The sequence below is a fragment of the Sprattus sprattus genome (genome assembly GCF_963457725.1).
Source record: "Sprattus sprattus genome assembly, chromosome: 3".
Lineage (NCBI taxonomy): Eukaryota > Metazoa > Chordata > Actinopteri > Clupeiformes > Clupeidae > Sprattus > Sprattus sprattus.
In genome coordinates this window covers 2,278,411-2,300,910 of record NC_137922.1, presented here as the reverse complement: position 1 = coordinate 2,300,910, position 22,500 = coordinate 2,278,411, and the positions used below count along the sequence as shown (strand labels likewise).

The 22,500-nt window shown below is 48.2% G+C and overlaps 1 protein-coding gene across 2 annotated transcripts in view; it reads right to left on the bottom strand.

Moving 5' to 3' along the window:
* nipblb (NIPBL cohesin loading factor b) overlaps positions 1 to 22,500 on the bottom strand; it is a 50,403-nt gene that overhangs the window by 4,766 nt on the left and 23,137 nt on the right. For both annotated transcript variants that reach the window (XM_080835708.1, XM_080835709.1), the window contains 37 exons: positions 20,093 to 20,207; positions 19,294 to 19,445; positions 18,798 to 18,940; positions 18,390 to 18,474; positions 16,481 to 17,065; positions 14,793 to 16,070; positions 13,225 to 13,401; positions 12,796 to 12,972; positions 12,431 to 12,502; positions 12,254 to 12,343; positions 11,992 to 12,092; positions 11,814 to 11,900; positions 11,428 to 11,656; positions 10,934 to 11,085; positions 10,768 to 10,848; positions 10,200 to 10,300; positions 9,681 to 9,810; positions 8,924 to 9,006; positions 8,287 to 8,419; positions 7,894 to 8,037; positions 7,498 to 7,584; positions 7,056 to 7,267; positions 6,829 to 6,931; positions 6,626 to 6,724; positions 6,130 to 6,276; positions 5,061 to 5,195; positions 4,738 to 4,836; positions 4,547 to 4,600; positions 4,077 to 4,185; positions 3,694 to 3,830; positions 3,115 to 3,255; positions 2,810 to 2,903; positions 2,474 to 2,628; positions 2,192 to 2,285; positions 1,521 to 1,694; positions 984 to 1,174; positions 708 to 815 (listed from right to left, as the gene is read on the bottom strand). In XM_080835708.1, the coding sequence (XP_080691834.1) occupies positions 708 to 815; positions 984 to 1,174; positions 1,521 to 1,694; positions 2,192 to 2,285; positions 2,474 to 2,628; positions 2,810 to 2,903; positions 3,115 to 3,255; positions 3,694 to 3,830; positions 4,077 to 4,185; positions 4,547 to 4,600; positions 4,738 to 4,836; positions 5,061 to 5,195; positions 6,130 to 6,276; positions 6,626 to 6,724; positions 6,829 to 6,931; positions 7,056 to 7,267; positions 7,498 to 7,584; positions 7,894 to 8,037; positions 8,287 to 8,419; positions 8,924 to 9,006; positions 9,681 to 9,810; positions 10,200 to 10,300; positions 10,768 to 10,848; positions 10,934 to 11,085; positions 11,428 to 11,656; positions 11,814 to 11,900; positions 11,992 to 12,092; positions 12,254 to 12,343; positions 12,431 to 12,502; positions 12,796 to 12,972; positions 13,225 to 13,401; positions 14,793 to 16,070; positions 16,481 to 17,065; positions 18,390 to 18,474; positions 18,798 to 18,940; positions 19,294 to 19,445; positions 20,093 to 20,207 (6,254 nt within the window). The remainder of the gene's footprint in view (positions 1 to 707; positions 816 to 983; positions 1,175 to 1,520; positions 1,695 to 2,191; positions 2,286 to 2,473; positions 2,629 to 2,809; positions 2,904 to 3,114; positions 3,256 to 3,693; positions 3,831 to 4,076; positions 4,186 to 4,546; positions 4,601 to 4,737; positions 4,837 to 5,060; positions 5,196 to 6,129; positions 6,277 to 6,625; positions 6,725 to 6,828; positions 6,932 to 7,055; positions 7,268 to 7,497; positions 7,585 to 7,893; positions 8,038 to 8,286; positions 8,420 to 8,923; positions 9,007 to 9,680; positions 9,811 to 10,199; positions 10,301 to 10,767; positions 10,849 to 10,933; positions 11,086 to 11,427; positions 11,657 to 11,813; positions 11,901 to 11,991; positions 12,093 to 12,253; positions 12,344 to 12,430; positions 12,503 to 12,795; positions 12,973 to 13,224; positions 13,402 to 14,792; positions 16,071 to 16,480; positions 17,066 to 18,389; positions 18,475 to 18,797; positions 18,941 to 19,293; positions 19,446 to 20,092; positions 20,208 to 22,500) is intronic.

The window sequence follows — 22,500 nt, the reverse complement described above, 5'->3', positions numbered from 1 at the left end:
TCTATTTTGGATTCAATAAAATAATGAACGTCGAAGATATTAAATTCGGTTGTCTTTTTCATCACTGGCCTGCACCTTACAGTCCATGTAAAGCATCATATGTTGGGGATCCAACCAGGAGTGCAAACACATTTCTTGGTCTATCAGCCACAGCTGGTACATGTTCAGATTTGATCAGGCTCTTACATTTTTACAAGCCACTTTAATCATTTGATGGTTTTAACCAAATACTTTATTTCTGAAATGTGTAAAAAGTGGATATTACATGAATTAATATGTCAATCAAACGGTTTATAGAAGCAAACCTACTTTGAAAACATAACTGACAGAAGATGACTGAGAAGACATGAAAGGATGTGTGTCAACCTGGTGGTGTTTGCTAAGCACTTTGCATTGTTTACCATGGCAAACTCGGAACAGCGCCAAGTTCCCACCAGTGGCCAGGAAAAGTATTACATATGTACATTGTTTTGAATTAGACTGAATTACAACTATTGTTTTGAATCACAATCGGACATTGTATTGAATAAGCCTGCACATTCCACATCCCCAATACATTTCTTTATGATTTCACATAAATCGGGTTAGTGAACAATTTTTTAAATCATCACAACAAAAGGGAGGAGTTTGCATCCCTGCAGTTGTGTTCCTTGCATAGAGCGCGCTGTGTGTGTGTGTGTGTGTGTGTGTGTGTGTGTGGCTCTCACATGGATGAATCCTGTATATTTCTTGTCGATCTCCACCAGCTGCTGGTCCGACTTGTTCCGCATGCTGGGCTCAGGGTCCGTTCCCATGGCGATCAAGTAGGGCACAGTCTGCAAATGTGACAAAGATGACGGGTCAGGGACAAACTAGTGTATTTCCTGCTAAGGTGTGCACACATCTGTGTATATCAGTACAGCCTTGTGTGTGTGTGTGTGTGTGTGTGTGTGTGTGTGTGTGTGTGTGTGTGTGTGTGTGTGTGTGTGTGTGTGTGTGTGCACCTGCACGGGGTGGATGAGGCCCTGGTTGAGAGTGAGGGCGATGACGTTGAGGGCGAAGTGACGCACGTTGGACTGCGTGTGGAAGAAGGCCTCCAGCACCTGCTTCAGGTAGAGCTGCATGATGGAGCTGCTCATGCCAGACGAGATGTCCCCCATCTCCTTCAGGTCTTCCTTCTTGGACAGCTTCTTCCCTGCAGGGGGCGACAGAGGCAGAGAGGGTCAGAAAAGGCCTCATAACAATCTGGCTCAAGGTATTTAAACATACCAACAAGCCAAATGAACATAGCTTAAACCTCCATGAATAGTTAAGCCTCACAATCAAAAGGCATAATTGAATTCTCACACAGGTAAAAAAAAATAAAAAAATCCAAGAGAAGTAAACAACCAGACCATGACAACAGTGCTATCCTTTAAATAGCCAAACATGGCCGAAGCATTCCTGCTCTACAGACTGGTGGCTAACAGGACAGGGGTCAGAGGTTAAAGGTTAAAGGTCAGGGCACTGGAAGGGTGGAGGGGGGGGAGAGAGACACTCACATTCTCTGTCAGCCTCCTGCATACGTGAGTCCTCCTCCTGCAGGTACGTCTGCAGGTTCTTCAGCACCTGGATCTTCAGGTTGTCCGACCGCTTCCCGTCCGACAGGATGTCATTGTAGAGGTTCTTCACGTCCGGAATGAACATGAGGTCGGGGTGCATGATGAACAGGAAACCTGGAGGGGGACACAGAAGCCAAACACAGTCAGAGCCAGTGGGATACACAATCTCTATTGCACTTGCACTGACCACCACTAGAGGCCACTCTTACTGCCGTAGAGCCAAAATGTACTCATGCAAGGTTTTATTGGCTATTAAATATTTTTTTCCCCATGACCTTATTCTGAACCAGACAAAGTCTGCTCTTTCGCCTCTGCAATCCTTTGAGAGAAATTACATGCACCAAGATGGTAGATGAGGCTGTATGTCAGCATTATAGTATTATAGTGTAGCTGCTTCCAGAAGCTCTGCTGTATGCTTACAAGCGTAAGTTCTTTATCTTTAGAAGAAAGGTGTCTACTTTAAGAGTTAAGCTTTCTACCTCACGTGCTTCAGAACAAAGCATTCCACCTTATAAGCATTTTATAAACATGTTTTCACACCCACAGAGAAAAGCCTTCTACCATATAAGCTGATGAGGATAATATAACAGAGGTTAATGACAGTCTCTCACCCAAGCCCATAATGGCTTTGGTCTGAACCTCCTCCTCATCCTCAATCCTGGTGAAGTACAGCAGCAGCTCCAGCACCTTGTCCTTTATCACCACCTTAAAGCCAGAGAAGAATCTTAGTTTTGAACTTTTGAAGGCATTTCAACTTCACTTCAAGCTTTTTATAATTAAAGACAACAAATGACTTCCTCTGTTTTTTTTCCGACAGCATTACATTCTCTAGTTCACAAGAACCTATCCGACACACAAACAGTAGCAAACAAACAGCTGCGCGAGGTCTTTACCTTGCTTGTGCCTTTGAAGTCCTCGAGGTCAAAGTCAAAGTGCCGGCAGAGGGCCCCTACGGTGAAGAGCGAGCGCAGCAGAGCAGGCTTGTTGCTGGTCACCACGGAGCTGGTGGGGTCCTCCTGGTGCTTGAGCTTCAGGTTGTTCGACGCACCTGTCAGACCATAATCAGCAACAACACCCACGTCAATCAATTCCTCACTGATCAGTGATCAGTTTATGAAAGTGTTCCCACACAAGACACAGGGATTAACTGTAATGTTAAGCCTAGAAACAGGAGTTTAACATAAAACTGAGGGATATTGAGAGTTTTCTGAGGGTTTTTTTTTTCTTACCGTAATATCGGTTAAAGCAGGTCAGGACAAACTTGTAGTTGTGAGTGACTCTGTTCACAACAGCACCAAGGCAGCTAACTGAACTTTGCACCACCTGAAAGGTGAGGCAGACAGAAAGATAGAAGGACCAACAGAAATATGGAGAAGATGAGTGCGTGTTAAGATATTGAACACTGAACTGTTGAGTTCCTAGTTGCCTAGTGACTATTGAGACTGTGGTGCCAGTGCTGCTAAACACTTCTGGACTGAACAGAGAGCAAACTTTCACTTTCACTTTACTTTCAAAGCATTTTGTTATCACCCACCAGCATGCCATATTTGATGATGAGCTTCATCAGGTCCTCCTCAATGGTGGCCAGGAAGGTCTCGCTTGGGTGCTCCATCAGAGGCACGACTAGCTCCAGGATCTTGGCCACGTTGCAGATCACCACAAAGTCATTCTGAGTCTGAGTGGAGAAAGAAAAAAAGTTGAGAACACAAGCTCAACACTCGCACGTACGTGTGCATGCAGCATCCAACCGCTAGGTGGCAGCAGAGAGCTAATGTTGAGAGAGGCGCTACTTGGATTTCAGTCCAAGGCCATGCCATGTATATCAGCACAATACAATTAACAGATACCAAACCACCAAAGGCTACAAATCAGCAACACTCCCTCTCTGCTATCTCTGACCACTATGCTCACCACAGAGACAAACTAGTTTGACTTGTGCCACAGTAAGCCCTGTACCTAAACTCACACAAACTGCCAACAGTGCTGTAGTTCCTGGCCAACTGCCAATAAAGACCGCCTGATTTTCATGCCTGAGTTTTCAGGTATGTGCCCACAAGGAGGGTTTTGAAGGTGAAAGTGTAGTGAGGTAGAGTGAGTTCGCTTGGCTGCTTACGTTGCATTTGGAGGTCAGGTAAGGCTGCATGGTCATGGCGTGCTTGACCATCAGCTGCGCTCGGATCTTACTGAACAGGTAGAGCGTGGTGATGCAGGACACCAGACGGTTCGAGTTCACCGCCTTATTCTCATTGTCTGAGGAGAGACACACACACATGCACATTTTAAAAATCACAAGGTTGTAAAAACACACAATGTGTCCCCTGAACAACCACATTCCAACTATCTTCAAGGGTGACAGTAAGGCTAGAACAACTCTTCTGACAGTTCAACCTTAATTATTTAACGTTGTTCATTTAACGTTCAAACCCTTCTCAAAGATACAGCACAGATAAAAGAATGAAACAAGAGTGATGAGGGGGCGGTAGACAGGTACTGCACCTGCTAGAGACTCCTCATACTTGAGGATATGCTCCACCAGATTGTCCACCAGCTGAACACACGCTTTACGCGCAGGCTTGTAGGAGGCATCCTCCTCTACCTTCAGCAACTGTAGATGCACACACACACACACACACACACACATACACACACACACATCATTAAAAGAGCCACAGAGTTAAAAGCTATTGTGGTCAAGGCTATATAAATCAGGACAGGAGATATTACTTTTTGCACCTTCTTTTTTATTTTCCCACAACCATACTTAAAGTGATGAGTCAATCTACCAAGCACAAAGTTTAAGACTTCATATGTCAGTGTTAGCTTTCATTTATGTGGCCACATAACTTGTTCCTGTATTCATTTACTTGTCAAAAGGGAATGTCAATCATAGTGAGGTAACACAAACAACTTAAACTACTCAGAACCATTTAAAAACACCTTCACAGATGCAGAAATCAGAAACTTACATTTTGAAGCAGCTGCTCGAACCAGTCATAACCCGTATCTTTGCACGCTGATACCTACACAAAGGGAGAATGGAGCGAATCAGCCTCGTCACATATCCAAGGGCACTGGTCACAAGCCCTCCATGTGTAACAAAGTGGACAAACAGATGGAAACAGCTGGAACTTTCTTCATGCAATCAAACGTCACTCACCACATCAGTGATGTTGAGGATCTTCCTGGTCATGGCCTCTTTGTCGTTATTCGGCGTCGGCGTGAACCAGAGCTTCTGGAATGTTTCGTTCACAAGTTTCTGCAGAGGGGGGGCGGATTGCAAAAAAAAAAAACGATTACTACTAACAGCAGCATGCATTCAGCGGTCCAACAGCATTAACTCAGGAAACACCTGCAACCTCATGGAAACCTCAAGCTCAAACTGCAGCGCTGTGAATGTGTGTTTGTGTGAGAGAGTGTGTGTGTGTGTGTTTGTGTGAGAGAGTGTGGGAGTGTGTGAGAAAGATAGGGAGAGCTACCAACCTTAATGCCCTCTTCGTCGTTCACCCTGCGGATCATCTTCACACACATCTCAGTGATCTTGCTGAAGGTGGGCTGCTCCAGGCAAATGTCTCTCAGGATCTTAATCACCCTTTTCCTCACACTTATGCCCGTGTCCTGCGTACACAAACACACACAAACACATTTAGTATTCAGAATAACAGCCAAATCCTCCATATGATCCCACTCCCACCAGGTGAGATCAAAGACAGCATCATAATATTAACAGTATTCACAACCAGGAAGAGACAATCAGGTATACAATTAAAGGTGGTTGGTCAATTAAAGTGCTAATAAGCAGCTTACAACACAGAACTGTGATATTACAGGTTTCACCTCTGCCAGTTCCAATAAAACCGACTGTAAACACCTCAATCTTTAATGGGCCTGGCCCTGAGCAGCACTAGCTGTGCTTACGCTCATCCACCCCTAGATGGCGGTGTGGTACTGAGTAGATCACCTGAAGTGAACTTTCATACTCAGATTGAACCTTCGTCTGGATGGTGACGTCCTTGGAGTCTGCACAGCTGATGCTTTTTGGGATTCTTTGGGCCACTGAAAGGACTGTGCATGAACCACAGCTTACCAGTCTAACCTGACACCTGACTGTTAAGACACCGCCACTTAATATCCCTCTACGCCTCCTCTAACCACTGATGCCTCACGCTATTGGAGGACCTGCACCCTCATCAGTTTCAATCAAATCATGACGAGGAACCAAAATAACAGCAGATATCACTAATTATGGTTGTGCAAAGGACTTGCTCTGACACGTTGAAAGTGAATGGGCATATACGAATCCTCAAGAGAATTTTGACTTTGTAAGTTGACAAGTCACCCGGCAAGACCCTCCCATTCTCAGTGCCACTTTGTCTGATGGGATTGACATCCACCTGCGGGGCTAAGTGGCAAGCTACGCTATAACATTACTTCGCTGGCTGTAGTGACGCAAATCTTTCAATGGGCATGCCCTGGTGGTGCTCGGTCAGCCGGGGTCAGAGGTGAGAATATGGTTTTTAGGGGAGAGGTCAAAAGGTCACGGCATTCTCACCAGTATCCTCTCGATGAGCATGTCGTAGTACTGCTCGGTGAGCTGCGGTCGGCACAGCACGAAGCGACCCAGCAGCTCCACGGCTGCCTCCCGCACGCTGGTGGAGTTGTCCATGAGACGACAGTGAACCCCGCGCTGCATGTCCGACTGCAGGGGGAGGCAGAACACACACATGGTCAAGACACACGCATGGGAGAGTGACGTCTTAAACTCGCTCAGAAGAACCACACTGCTAACCACAAACACCTTGCACTCCCCCTCCCCCCCCCCCCCCAACACAAATAGTGTGCCATAGTGAGAAACACACCTTCCACACCCAAAGAAGGGACTCTACACACACATGCTGCACTTCAATGCAGAAGAAAAGGCACACGGTCAGATAGTCTACACAAAGCCCAACCCCCCCCCCCCCTACTAAGAGGTTCAGTAAAAGAGCCTCTGTGTTGAACTTTAGCAGTGGTAACCACACCACACCACACCAGAGCAGCTCACTCACCCTTGCAAGAATGCTGGGATCAGCTGCCACCACCTCCGACAGACACTTCATGGCTTTGGTCCGCACCGCGATGGCACTCTCGCCCAACACTCTCAGAATCTGCACAGGGACAACGGAGGAGAGCTTGGTGTCGGCTCTGAATGGAAAGCTAAATGGTTCTAACAGTTTCAGTCATACGACTACTGAAATGAGTTCCAACCCACCTGTGTTAAATAAATATCAAAGCTCTGCGCGAACGGCCTCATGGAGGCCAAATATCTGACGATCAGGCAGGCGTCTTGATAGTCGACCGTGTCCGAGTTCATCCTGCAGTAAGAGAAAGAGACGGAACAAGCGTTAAATAACATCATTACTCACAGAAGTCCCACAGATCCACGGGGATGGGAAATTAAGGACAACACTTTCCACCAATGCAAGAAGTCGTGCGTACTTGAGTTGGGTGAACTGCGCGGGCAGGCTCTTGACGATGGCGCGCAGGAACTTCTTGCGCAGCTCGGAGCGCTGCATGATCTCGCCGGTGGTTTCCAACTCGCGGGCGTGGTGCTGGCCGTCCGAGTCGTCCTCCTTCTGGTTCTTCATGGCCTTCTCGGCCTCCGTGGTGGTGTCACGGAACCACTGCGCGATGTAGAACTTACGAGAGAACTGGAGGGGGGGGGGGGGGGGGGGGGGGGGAGATGAAGAGAGATAGCAGAAGAAAAGAAAAGAAAAGAGAGGGTGAGACACATAGGCAAAGCAGGGGTGAGTAAGAGACCATAAGTGCAATCTTCACTCTCCAAGAACAGAATTGACCACGTCCCAGACTTCAGGCCGTGTCTCCTGGCTCTCTCTGGAGCAGTGAGCGTGGCTGACTACGCCCTGGCTGGCTGACTCACCACTAACGAGGGGTCGTTCTCAGAGTTCTCGTCCAGGTAGTCCAGCAGTGCCTTCTGGAGCTGCTGCGTCTCATCGTTGCCTGACACCTAACAGACAGAGGGCACAGGATCAGGGCGAGCTGAAGAGAGGCAACAACACACTGACCAACCACCATCAAAACACAATCAAAAACCACTATGGTTTCCAACAACATAGACTGTCCCAACATTTGATTTGCAGCTAGCTCACCACTTTATTTGGGTTTTGAAACTTTTCATGAGCCAGTTTCTTAAGCTACAATTGCTGGTTTGATGTACTGGGCCTTCCTACAATGGAAATGCCTAATAGTTACATTTCAGCCAAGGCAGGAGGAGCATTCAGCCAAACACACAAACTGAAGGAAAAGGTATGTCTACCTCCCGCAGAATTCGGTCGATGGACTTCTGGTCCATGGAGCTGGTGACTGCATCCTTGCGCAGGCGTGCGGCCACGGTACCCAGGTAGTCTAGCGAGGCCACCCTCAGAGCCATCTCCGTCTGCTTATTACTGAACTGGTGCACCTGAGACACAGCAGGACAGCGCAAACGTGAGCTCAGGCCTCAGTCACAGAGAGAGTTACAGCAGAGAAACATGGATGGAGAGCAGTGTCGGTGTGACCGGCAAAGACTTAGAGCGTTAAAGCCTCAAAACGAAGATCAGCGAGAGAAAGACGATCACAAACAAAACTACAGTGAGTTAGCGAATGGTTTGTTGGACACCCGTAGGTTTGACCTGTGCGACCCCTGTGAGGTCAGAGGTCAGAATCTCACCAGTAGACGTCCCAGGAGGCTGAGAAGCAGCTCTGCGGCAGGCCACTCCGGCTTGTTGACCGTGGAGAGGAGATCCTGGACGAAGTTTTCAAAAAGCGGCCGGTAGTCCTCCTCCCCTTGCTTACTGCCACACCTGAGAAGGAGGGAGAGAAAGAGAAGAGGAGGGGAGGAGAGGAAAGATGAGGAGAGGAGAGGAGTGAGAGAGGAGAGGAGGAGGAGAGGAGGAGAGAAGAGGATGGAGAGAGGAGAGGAGGAGGAGAGGAGGAGAGAAGAGGATGGAGAGAGGAGAGGAGGAGGGGAGGAGGAGAGAAGAGGATGGAGAGAGGAGAGGAGGAGGGGAGGAGAGGAGGAGGAGAGGAGGAGAGAAGAGGATGGAGAGAGGAGAGGAGGAGGGGAGGAGAGGAGGAGAGAAGAGAAGGAGGGGAGGAGAGAAGAGGAGGAAGAGAGGAGGAGGATGGAAAAGAGGAGAGGAGGAGAGGAGGAGAAGTAAAGGAGGAGAGAAGAGAACGAGGGAGAGAAAGAGAAGAGGAAAGAAAGGACGAGGAGAGAAGAGAACATAAGGGTTAGCATTTTACAGGGTCTTGTGAAGGTCTTCGATGAGGTCTTTCGATGATATTGCGGCGACCCTTTGACCTACTTTTTGAGGAATACAGAGAGAAAGTTGTTTGCAGTCCTCATCGCCGTCTCATACGAGTTTGTAATCAGGAGATCCTGATCCATCTGAAAGATGACGACAGAAAATTCAAGATGCCTTTCTTTTCATAATCTCCATGATTCATATCTTATGGGCAAGTACTCTAGCAATCATGACAAAGAGCCAGGCAAGCTCTGAGAGACACTCTCTGTGACTCGCTAGCTATACTTTTAAACGTGAATACCTTTATATACCTGATATGAACCTTCCTATGATGATCCTCTTTTGTGGATGGCAGAATTATTAGCTAGGCTTCATATGGTATTACCTTCGCTAATGCTATGCCATAACCAGTACTTCTTCCCACACAGTGTTTTGATGTGTTGCTAGGCTGAGCTAACTGATATACCACTGTTCAATATCACAGGTATTACTAGACTGCCGTTGTATTGCTGTGACGTCATTCAGGAGGCCATACCTAACTAATCAACCCAAGATTGATTGAACTACTAGACATCACTGAATGATAACTAGATATCACAACATCTCCCCTTTCCCAAAGAGAATATACAAATGTTTGTCTGCCTCTCTAGTTAACATATTCCTCAGGACCAATTAACACACGGAACAACTTTGCATTTTTCAAAACATTATCTGCTACCCTTATTAACTCGACCCTTGCCATTTTCTTTTATTAAAATCAAATGTATATATATTTTCTCTCTGTCCCAGTAATGGAGCCCCTGGGCTGGCCTCTCACCTTCTTGTCGTACTCATCGTCGTGGTCTTTCTCTGAGGGCAGGTGCACCACACACTGGATGAGCTGCAGCACCAGCGCCGTCACCATCTGGATGAACATGGGCTCCCCGTCCACGTCGCTGCTGTTCAGCCTGACAACACACACACACATGCACGAGCGTGCCCACACACACACGTTAAGAGTGACACAGGCATGCTGTGACAGCACCAAATAATAAACTCCACAGCCCCAAACGGCACCGCTCTCAAGCTGTCGGCATCCCTGGAAAACACAGAAGCCCTGGAGAAGCTAAACCTGCCATAATCAACTCTTCACCAAATACAGCCGTCCTGACGCATTTACAGGCCAAAAAACGAAATACTCCAAGACACCATGGCTGGGTACCACACCAACCATTTGAGCTACATTATCTTTAGCTTAATTAAATTAAGCCACTCTCTTTGGTTCTGGCCCAGTCTTGGCCTTCAAACAGGGCAACAACAGCAGCTGGCCGTATCGAAAGAATGATGAAGGATATACCTGAAGTTCCTCAGGCTCCTCTTGCTGGTGGGCAGCCTGGCCAGCGACGTGAGGATCTCCTCCAGGATCAGCTGCCTGTGCTTCTCATACCGAGTGAACACCTGCCACACACAACCAAGTGTCACTCAGGCTGACTGACAGGGAGAGCGTGTGTGTGTGTGTGTGTGTGTGTGTGTGTGTGTGTGTGTGTGTGGGGTGTGTGGGGTGTGTGTGTGGGGTGTGTGTGTGTGTGTGGGGTGTGGGGTGTGTGGGGTGTGTGGGGTGTGTGTGTGTGTGTGGGGTGTGTGTGTGTGTGTGGGGTGTGTGTGTGTGTGTGTGTGTGTGTGTGTGTGTGTGTGTGTGTGTGTGTGTGTGTGTGTGTGTGTGTGTGTGTGTGTGTGTGTGTGTGGGGGGGGGGGGTGTTTAAGCCAACACATTGCTTGAGGTGGCGCATGTATGAGTGTGCACGTGCAAAGTGTGCCTGGCAGAGTGGATGAGTGTGTTTCTTTCTGGCAGTGTGGACGAGTGTGTTACGGCGAGTGTGTGTGTAAGTGAAACGGTGTATGTACATCTCTGTGTGTGTACTCACCGCCGTCACCAGCTTGATGGCAAACAGCTGCAGCTCACTCACATTCTCCACAAAGAATGGAGTGATACCCATAGAGGAGACCTGGAGGAGAGCAGCACAGAAGGGGTTAACGGGCGGAGGGAGAAACAAGGGCATCCTACTCTGGGCATCAAGCACAGCAACACACCTGTAGAATGGTGGTGTCCGTCAACAGCTGGATCTCCAGGAGCTCAGCGATCTTGCTGACGATGTCACAGACTTTGTGGTAGAGCAGGACGATGACCCTCTGCTTGTGATTGGAACATTTAGCACGCTTGGCTTTGGAGCTCATTAAACCACCTGTCAGACAGAACACACAAGAGATGGGTTTCAACTAAACTGTGACGTTAGCAAAAACACCAGCCATGAGCCAGATCAGATCAAATATCACAAAGAGCAGTCCAATCGGGACCAACCTGTGAGTTTCTCACAAAGTAACCATGAAACAAACACCGCTCTATTAGAATCTCACAGATGGAACATCAGCTCGCTGTTTAGTTGGAGTTCAGTAGCAGAAGCTGAGAGACTAAGACCTCATTTGAAAACTACTCAAACTTACAACAGGTCTCCACTGCTGACTGGGGAAGAGTTCAGATGGGGATGGTGATGGGGGGGGGGGGGGGGGGGTGTTGTTTGACTTACTTCCATGTGGATCCACGCGGTAGACGGGATCGTACTGGGGGTAGAGCGTGTTCTGCAGGTGGAACTTCGTGTACTGCAGCACTCGCTCGATCACGTCCTCGATGTAGACAGCCTTGGGCATGCGCGTTGATGTCATGATGTTGAGCGCCGTCAAGCACGCATCGGCTGACTTGGTGACCCGCTCCATGATGAGGTCACGCCAGAGACGCTCTTCATCCTCATCATTGTCCTGAACAGGGAAAAGATACCATGTGGACCAACAACTCCAAAGCTAACGCTACAAGCACACCAGTCACGTGGGACGTCAAGGTTAAAGTTCAAATATGTGGCAGACTAAGTGAAGACCATGCCAAGGAATACCCTAAAGGAAAGGAAAGGGCACTCACGTGATTCATCATTGTCGAAAGTTTGGATCCATCCTGAATGTTCTTCTCCAAGATGTTCAAGACCTTCACAAGCTTGTCAGTTGGAAGCTGGGGATCACAAACACAACAGTCAGAAAACCCATTCTTCTACTGCCAGCTAATCATCTCAGGAACTTTGCCAAGTGTCTGTGTGTCCTACCCTGAAAGTGACGCCCATGGCCTTGATCTTGGCCGACTCGCTGCCCAGCTCACTGAGCTGGTGTTTGCCAAGAATGAGCTCCTGAGGGATCTCGTCATCGTCTGCGGTCAAAGACGACAACATAGCTGAAGCATTTACACCACAAGACAAGACCAGCTGATGTTCTCAGGAGCTCTGTCCTGCTTTACTCGAACACAGGTGAGTTACTCCAACATAGGGTGAATGGCATCTATATCATTGAGAGTCAAACAGGTAACAGTACCTAATGAGGTGAAATCCACATCTTCCAGGTTTTCCAGAATATTGTCCACATTGGCAGAGAACTTCTTAAACGTGGAGGAGTCCATCATTTCTGTCAAGCAACAAAGGAGACCCCATTAAGTCACACGTCGTCACACTGAAATAAAAGATGGAAAAAGAGCGAGGTTGTTGCGTTCACCTTCTGAAGTGAGCTTCGGTTCGTACGCCTTCCTCTTCTTCTGCTTCTCCTTCTTCTTCAACTTTCTGGCAACTGAATGGAAGGAAAGAAGGAAGATAAACATTTCACCTTTCCCTGTCCGATTTCTTCTGGATTCATGACATTTTACAACTTTCCCCAAGACAAAATAAAACCTAAATGAAACCCCATGGAATTTCAATGCGATGGCGGAATGAATGATGACAGAGTCCCAACCTAGCAAGGGTTGTGTCCCCCTTGCCTCAACAAACTATGCTTACAAGTTGTAAATATGCTCCATGATCACTGATACTATTTAGAAGTACACCCTGCAGCTTCAAGGTTAACCACGGCCTCGCTGTACTCACCGTCACTCATGCTGGGTGGGGGTGACTCCTCCTCGGACTCCTCTGGAGTTCGGTCCTTCTGCCGGCTGCGCCGATGCTCACCAGAACCCCGTCGCTCACGCTGCTCACGCTGGGGCTCGCTTCTTTCCTCCGTCTCCCATGCCTTATCCCGTTCCCGCCTATTCCGTTTCCTCGAGGCTGCAAAGAAAACACAGAGTCAGACATGAGGGTGGATAGAGAACCTGTGAGGGAGAAGCGTCTGAACGATTACGGACTACACATAGACTGAAGACGGAGATTAGAGAGAGAGAGAGAGACAAAGATGGAGATGGGAAGACTTTCAGTTGGTGCCAATCTCCTCTGCGTTCTCAGAGAGAAGAGGATGAGGATGGATGTCCACATACACAACCAGAGATCAAGATGGAGATGATGAAGAGCAGGGCTACTCACGCTCGGTGAAGGCCTCGCTCTCCTCTTCAGAGCTCGCCTCGGCGTACTTGGGCTTGTCGTTGACCGTGCTGCGCCTGCGCTTGTTCATCTTGACCCGCTCGCACAGAGGCATGGTGGACTCGATCTCGGCCATCAGTTGAGGCGGAAGCTCCCGGAGCACACTCTGATCGTAAGATGCTGCTCAGGGAGAAGAAACAGGTCTGTCATCCCTCACCCCTCAATTAGTTATATATATATATATTTAAGCTATTTGTACTGTTTACAGAGAGTTGTAATATTTTTTGTGTTATATGTTGTCCCTCGTCGCACCAACTATTCTAGTTCTCAAAACTTTAAACTTCATGAAATTCACAGACTTTCAGAGAAAACAAGCACATATTTACAGCTGTTTTACAGCTGTCACTGTCTGAGAATAAGCTTTGTCTATGAGCACCCGGCACAATTTCAACTTTACCAAAAAGGAAAAAAGTGATCTAAGAAATGTTCCCACAATCACAAAAAAAATATTTAAACAACTTCAAGAACTTTCAAGGACTGCGACATCCCTTGGGACAAACATCAGCAGGGCGCAGAGGTCAAATTCAGTTTAGTTGTCCGTGAATACTAAAGCTCTCTCTACAGGTAATTAAGCCTTTTATAAGTCTAAGACAGGTCACTTTAATTCTTTCTCTTATTTACTGACAGTTTCAGGGCATTTCATAAGTTATTAAATGGCAAATATATTAGTATATATATATATATAGTAATATTTACATGGGAACTAAATATGGGAGAATTGTTAACCATTTCACCGTGCTAATGTCTATATACCACAACAATCAGAGATAAATTAAAGGAGAACGAGGACTCATTTTTTAACTTTGTCTCAGTTATTATTTGCAGAAGACCCCATGCTTGACCTTGTTCAATAACTGTCATCCACTTAAAGGCACCAAGTGCAACTTTCGAGGCTTAAAAATAAACATTCAATTTCTAGTCTTTTTTACACGTAGTAAGTTTCAATAACTCCATACCATTACATATCGACATTCAAGGAGCAAAGATGAGACTTCGTTGTGTGGTGAGAACTGATAGAAAATCGATAACAACAACAATCGCCGACATTTTCTTTATTTTTTGTGACCCACAATAAATAAAGCAGGATTCACCACACAACGACGTCTCATCTTTGCTCCTTGAATGTCGATATGTAATGGTATGGAGTTATTGAAACTTACTACGTGTAAAAAAGACTAGAAATTGAATGTTTATTTTTCATTGAATGTTTATATAAAGTTGCACTGGGTGCATTTAACGTAAAAAAACTTGGCACATGAAGAATGCGTTTCTCTACAGTCTAACAGTGATGACAGAAAAAGCTGACGGAGAATCCAGCCTGTTGCACAACAGGAATTAGGAATTTATAACACCCCTTAGACCTCATCAAAATGTCAACGTAAAAGCTTTTCTAACTGACTTGAACAGTTTAAATCACCGAGTGGTGCTTTTTTTTCTTCAAATCAAAAAGCCAATCAAACAGCAGGAAACCCAATGGCCAGCAGAGCAGTGGAAGGAAAAGGCTACTTTACCTTTTGAGGATTTCCCTAAGGGTGGCCTGCTCTTGCTTTTGCGGATGATCTTCTGTACCTCGTCCAGGGAGAGTTTCTGCAGCACCACCACAGGTTTCGCCCCCTTTTTGAGGTCCTTTTCCAGGCCTGGGCTTGGGCCTGGGCCTGGGCCTGGGCCTGGGGCTTTGTCTTTGTCTTTGTCTGGGCCGATGCGCTCCAGCTTTATGCGGGGCTCACTCCAGCCCTCAGCCTTCTGCAGGTCCGCGATCACGTTCCCTTCCTTGTCCCGCTTCAGCTTGGGAATCACAAAGTTCTTCAGTGCGCCAGACTTCCCGCCCAGCAGGAACTGTGGGAATTCGTCTTTCGGTTTGGTGTCGGGGACGGGCTGCTTGTGGGTGTCCGGGCGGCTTCTGCCCGAATCTCCGCCTCCGCTGCGTCGCTCGGCGTCTTTCCCACTGGGCCGGTCGGGGCGAGGGCGGCTGCCGTCTCGTTCCGGTTTCACGCGGGGGCTGTCGCCCTTTTCCCGCCGCTGCTCCGGGGTTTGCCGGTCTCGTCCTTCGCCGTCCGGTCTTGACCGTCTGTCTTTCTCGCGCTCCCGACGTTCGTGTCGGTCTGAGGACTTTGGGGTCTCGGGCCGGCGGACACGAGAAGAGTCTCCATCGCGCTCTTTCTCCCTGTCTCGCTCTTTGTCTCGATCCCGGTCTCGGTGTCGATCCTCTCGATGCCCGTCACGGGCCGAGTCCGTTTTCCGTGGGGTGTCAGAGCGGTTCTTGCCGTCAGGCTTGCCGTCGTGCCTGTGCTTCGACCCATCGGGCCTACGCTCAGAGCTGACCTTGGCCGACTCTCGGTCTCTCTCCCGCTCGTGCCGTCCGTCCTGCTTGTGCCGGGGCATCTCGGCGTGACCGTCGGGACCAGGTTTCTGCGGTGTGTCTGCGCGCTGCTTTATCACCTCCGGCCGCCCGTCCGCCTTCTGCACCTCGCCGTCTGTCTTTGAGCGCATGCGCAGGACCCCCGCAGGCTCCGCCCCCTCCTCAGGCCACCGCTGCGCCTCCAGAGCAGGAACAGGAGTGGCCACCGGCTCCAGCTGCCCCTCCCCCCGGCCGGCCTGCTGCAGGTCGATGCTGACCATTAGTGCCAGGCGATTTGCCCCGTTGCTTGCGGCGCTGGCCTCCTGGGGTGCCAGTTTGTGCCCTGCACTGCCGCCCCCGCCCATCCCCGGGACCCCAGTGGCCCCCGCAGTGCCCCCCGCCCCAGGCTCCTGAGGGTAGGAGTCCTGCTTCCGCTTCTTCAGTGGCTTATCTGTGGGCGCAAAGGGACAGGTACATGAGGGGCAGAACTCAAGCTGTCTAACTACACTGCAAAAAATGCTTTTCTAACCTAGTGTTATTACTCTTATATTGAGATGAAAAATCTAGTTGGTCTTGTTTCTAGCTAAATTGTACTTACCTAGTGCTTTCTTGGTAAGGTTATTTGTACCTATTTCAAGCAAATATTACTTATTTTAAGAAATCTTAACAAGCCAAATTTGCTTAACGCACTGGCAACCCAATTTGCTTATTTTAAGCAAAATCCTGCTTAAATATGTAATTATTTGTCTTAAATCTAGAGGGGCATTTTTTGCAGTGTATGCAGTTTACAGTCAAATATGGCAATAGGTAATGGTAATCTGACGACAGATATTTGTTCAGTGTGAAGTTAAGTTTGCATACCTTTGTCCTGGACCTCTTTGGAGCAGCGTTCCCGCTCGATGGCCGACTCCCGCTCGATCCTCTCGATCTCGGCCAGCGCGTCCATCTCAGCCTCGTCGTACGGCGTCCCGGTGCCCCCCGTCATCATACGGCCTGGCACCGCGCCCGTGTTCTGAAGCACCGGCACCTGCTGGTACCCGGACTGCTCCCCGCCACTCAGGCAGTGGGCCGGGCCCAGTCTCTGCGCAGGGTCCTGGGGACCGCCGCGGAACTGTTGCAGGCTGTTATAGGGCAGCTCGCCCTCAGTGTCCGAGCCGGGCTCCGCCCCTGGGAGGAGTTCAGAGTTGCCAGAGGGAGGCTCCGACTCGCCGGACTTGACCCGCGACAGCTTGAGCGTGAGCTTGGTCGAGTCTTTGGAGGGCGGGCTGACGATGTCGTACATGGCGGGGGCGTTCTTGGGATCGCCCGCCTCGTCCTTCACCAGCTTCTTGAGCTTCTTGCGGTGCTCGGGCGAGTCCAGCAGCATCTCGGCGGCGGCGGCGGCTGCATCACGGGGGGACGCGTAAGGAGGGGGCGACTGTAGGATGAGGGGTGGCCGTGACCCAGCTGAAACAGACATTGAAATGCTCAATAAATAAATACAGAGATTACACACAGTTCTATGCCTACAGATAGAACAGCTGTATGGAAATCGCCTTACACAAACACTAATCATCTCAGCCTTAAATGAGATCAAGCTATTCACAACAAAAATCACATTTGTACATAAGTATTTATTGTGTGGGCTCCTTTTAAGTGTGTGAGTGTGATTGTGAGTGTAATTGTGTGATTGTGTGGGCTCCTTCTAAGTGTGTGAGTGTGATTGTGAGTGTAATTGTGTGATTGTGTGGGCTCCTTCTAAGTGTGTGAGTGTGATTGTGAGTGTGATTGAGAGTGTAATTGTGTGATTGTGTGGGCTCCTTCTAAGTGTGTGAGTGTGATTGTGTGAGTGTAATTGTGTGATTGTGTGGGCTCCTTCTAAGTGTGTGAGTGTGAGTGTGAGTGTAATTGTGTGATTGTGTGGGCTCCTTCTAAGTGTGTGAGTGTGATTGTGAGTGTGATTGTGAGTGTAATTGTGTGATTGTGTGGGCTCCTTCTAAGTGTGTGAGTGTGAGTGTGAGTGTAATTGTGTGATTGTGTGGGCTCCTTCTAAGTGTGTGAGTGTGATTGTGTGAGTGTAATTGTGTGATTGTGTGGGCTCCTTCTAAGTGTGTGAGTGTGATTGTGAGTGTGATTGTGTGATTGTGTGGGCTCCTTCTAAGTGTGTGAGTGTGATTGTGTGAGTGTCAGTGTAATTGTGTGATTGTGTGGGCTCCTTCTAAGTGTGTGAGTGTGATAGAGTGAGTGTAATTGTGTGATTGTGTGGGCTCCTTCTAAGTGTGTGAGTGTAATTGTGTGATTGTGTGGGCTCCTTCTAAGTGTGTGAGTGTGAGTGTGATTGTGTGAGTGTCAGTGTAATTGTGTGATTGTGTGGGCTCCTTCTAAGTGTGTGAGTGTGATAGAGTGAGTGTAATTGTGTGATTGTGTGGGCTCCTTCTAAGTGTGTGAGTGTGATTGTGTGAGTGTAATTGTGTGGGCTCCTTCCAAGTGTGATTGTGTGATTGTGTGGGCTCCTTCTAAGTGTGTGAGTGTGATTGTGAGTGTAATTGTGTGATTGTGTGGGCTCCTTCTAAGTGTGTGAGTGTGATTGTGTGAGTGTCAGTGTAATTGTGTGAGTGTGATTGTGTGATTGTGTGGGCTCCTTCTAAGTGTGTGAGTGTGATTGTGTGAGTGTAATTGTGTGATTGTGTGGGCTCCTTCTTAGTGTGTGAGTGTGATTGTGTGAGTGTGAGTGTGTGATTGTGTGGGCTCCTTCTAAGTGTGTGAGTGTGCTGGATGGCAGAGGACGTACCTTTTGGGGTGCCATCACTCCCTGCAGGAGAGCAGACAGGCGATCTGAGAGGGTACGAGGTGTTCCTCATGGAGGGGTCGTTTTCCTGGGAAAACATCAACCTGTTAGACACCACAGTCCCCTGCCTCTGTAACTTCACTAGACAGATGCTAGCAAAACCTCTCACTGAGCTTTAAAGTACACACTTAGTGTATTTAAGCATGGTAATCAAAGGTGATATGCAGTTCAACAGGTGTCAGGAGTCAGTAGTATCTAGGGTTGAGAATACCTTCCATCTACTAGGGTGCTAGACATGGTTGTGAATAGTGACATGTGTCCTGTATATGGAGGATTATGTGGACTTATGTGCGATGTTAGCTCCAGCAGTAAACAGTCAAGTGTGACAGTTTAGGGGTGTGGTAGGCTTACCCCGCTGCCCATTGGTCGATGCACCATGCCCATGTAATCTTCACTTGAGTTGTGATTGGCTGAGTTGCTGGCCATCTGACCCGAGCCTTTACCGTCATGTATGTTCCTCATTCCCCCGGGCACCATGGGACTGGCCACTGACACTATGACAACACACACGTACGGTTAGCCTCCTGCATCCACACGCACACGCACACGCACACGCACACGCACACGCACACGCACACGCACACGCACACGCACACGCACACGCACACGCACACGCACACACACACACACACACACACACACACACACACACTCACACTCACACTCACACTCACACTCACACTCACACACACTCACATACAAACACCTGCTTCTTTAGACTGCTCAGTTAGACTATGAAGCATAATCCAGATGTATTGGAATAGGGAACCAAATGTACCCATAACACTAAACGATGAGGTTAAAAGTACAAGATTGCCAGGCTGGCTCTCAGAGGATTTGCAAGTACCTTGCTGGATCTGTTGGTGTTGGGAGTAGCTGGGGGGATGCGAGTACTGCATGTACCCTGCGGGACTCGTGGGGGCGTAGGGGCTGGGCACTGGGCTCCCCTGCTGGGGCAGGAACCTGCTCCCCGTGCCCGTCTGTGGGGGGACGAAGCGACTGGGGACACGGGAGCAGAAACAGCCAACGATCAGTACAGTCACTTAACTCACAATCAACAGCTGTCCCGGTCTCACAATGTCAACAACAGCACTACTTCAGCCAGGGGTGTGCCAAATAATCGTCATGACGATGCATCGCGATTCTAATTTTCACGATCTACTGCATCGATGGTTGACGCCAAGTATCGATTATTAATAAAAAAATGTTTTATGAATGAATAATTAAAATTGCATGAATGGTTGGCGAACATCAAGCATTTCCGGCCGCGCGATACTGCGACAAGTCATTCATAAACAAAACATGCAGTGTATCCCAGTAATAATAATATTTGTGTTAAGTAACCTCCAAAAGTCGTTTCAATAAATACAGCTATGTATGAACTGAGTTGCTTTGAGTTATCAATTGAACACACTATCCAGATCATACACAGCCAGTCAGCCACTGGTAATGGCTTAATTTTTTTCTAACAGTGTTCAGTGAAAATTCGCAATGCATCGCAATGCATTGCAATAATTCAAGTATCGCGATGAATCATGATAGAATTGCATCGTGGCATGTGAATCGTGATACGAATCGAATCGTGACTTCTTTGGCAATACCTACCCCTAACTTCAACATGCAAACGTTCCAAAATGCCACCTTACCTGGAAGGACTGTGTGAAATAGTGGTTTGCTGGTAGTTTGTTGATGCCGGGCTTCCGTGCATGGAATTTTGGGACATCTTATACTGTGAGACCATTTGCTGTTGCTGCATGATACCTTTAAAAGAAAAGTCAGACATATAAATTACAGACAACTGGAGTGCTGTTGACCTCAGCTAAAGACGGACACCAAAAAACTAAGAGCAGTCACAACGGAGAGAATACCACTATTTTCACTGTTATTTTTGAAAGAGGTCTGTTACAGTGACAAGTTGAACGCCCAGCTTACACTTGATATCACACCTTCATATGAACTGCAGACACTTGATATCACACTTTCATATGAACAGCAGACAAACTCTGCAGCGGTTTGAGGAACTGGGCAGAGAGTGTGTGTCTGGCTGTGACTCATCATGAGAACGATGGACACTACCCCCAGACAGCCTCATCATATACTGCTGTACTTATCTTTCCACCTACAGCATAGTATAATGCATCAACATGCACTTCACCTTAAGTGCAAAACTCTCACAATCAAACCCATACAATTAGAGAGGGTATTTCAGACTAACTATGCAGTTACATAATCATATACACCCATCGTGAAAGTGAAAGTGAAAAAAAAGTGAAAGTCCTCTCTATGGCAGAGGTGGTGTAGACACACACACTCTGAAATTAACCTCTGCATTTAACCCATCCAGGGAAGTGACACACACACACACAGTGAAGTGAAGTAACACTAACCCGGAACAGTGAGCATGGGAGAGCAGTGGTCTACCACTTCCCCAGCCCACATTTTTCCTACTGGTCGGGGATCGAACCGGCCACCCTTCGGTTTCCGGCCTGAAACCCTAACCAGTAGGCCATGGCTGCCCCTCACTAAGTGATGTATGTCCTCCTGCTGTGTGTACACCTATCATTTTATGAAGTATGCACTATGCACCTGCATATAAACTCTAGTATGTTTACTTCATTCTGTAACTGCTAAAGCATGCATACCTAATAGGCCTGCAGCAGCATTCAAAGAATGCCACCTTGCGGTTTGCGGTTATACAACAACCAAACCACCCCGTGTTTAATTAATATTACCTCTGCCACAGAGGTTATGTTTTCAGTGCAGTTGGTTTGTTTGTCTGTCTGAAGGCAGGATTATGTCAGAACTGCTACACAGACCAAGGCAAAAACTCCATGAGGACAGCAGCACTCTGAGATAAGGGGGCAATAGGCGTAATGGTGGTAATCGCCGTAGCGGGCTCCGCGCCGCGGCACACCTCCATACACCAGTGCTGATGGAGCCCTAAAACCCAATTCACCACTCCTCCGATCCCCGATAGCTCACTGTTAATGTGGTACCAGGGGTCAAATAAAAGATGATTAACACGTTGCTACGGCACAGCGCTACTAATTGTAATGAAACAGCGAGCAACATCACATCAAAGTGCTTATTCAGAAGACATTTATGTGTATGTGGTAACCATGGCAATAGTGCCCCCTCAACATCATTTGCTTTTCCTACTGATATTCTCTGGACATGTCAGATTTCTTGCAGCTTTCTCTAAATATAAGTCCAATCCAGACTAGCTTCAGCTCTTAAAAATGGCTTGCATTTCACAGGTTCAGGGCAGACATAGTTACACGAGCAGTGTAGAGGAAATATGAATGACACTCTGGCTATAAAAACTCTAACACACTGTTTGGAGTGCTGCTAGCACTGGGCCGGATGCGCTCTACTCAGCTGTTGCATTGTGGGAGCTGAGACCTGCGGGTGCTCTTGGGGAAGCCACACAGATCAGTGTCACTTTGGGAGGGAAAAATCTATTAAAGTCAGCCGACCGTATCTGCACTCGGAGTTCCCAGACGGACCGGCAAATTCGCTTCAGCATTAAGTGGAAGATCACATAGACGCTCTCCGGTTGATATTCTGTATCAACACAACCTGAAGTGAGTGAATCACAGCCAACACGTAGGGTGCATGGGGAGCCATGTTTATGCTGGAGGAAACGGACACTAAAGCTAGCCAACCGGCGTGAGCAGGGGAGCCATGTTTACGTCGGAGGAAACGGACACTAAAGCTAGCCAACCAGCGTAAGCAGGGGAGCTCGAGTGTGTAACACAACCTCTGTGGCACGCATGCAGAAAAAAACACACACACACATGAGAGCAACAGAAGAGAGGAGGTTCTTGGACGAGAGCAGGATGGAAGGCCAGAGTGCAGTTTGATTCCCTGTTGAAAACATCAGAGAAGCTGCGGGAGCACCATGAGGGCACTCCCCTCTCTCCACCAATCCCAGAGAGCACCTCTCTCTCTCCACCAATCCCAGAGAGCACTCCCCTCTCTCCACCAATCCCAGAGAGCACCTCTCTCTCCACCAATCCCAGAGAGCACCTCTCTCTCCACCAATCCCAGAGAG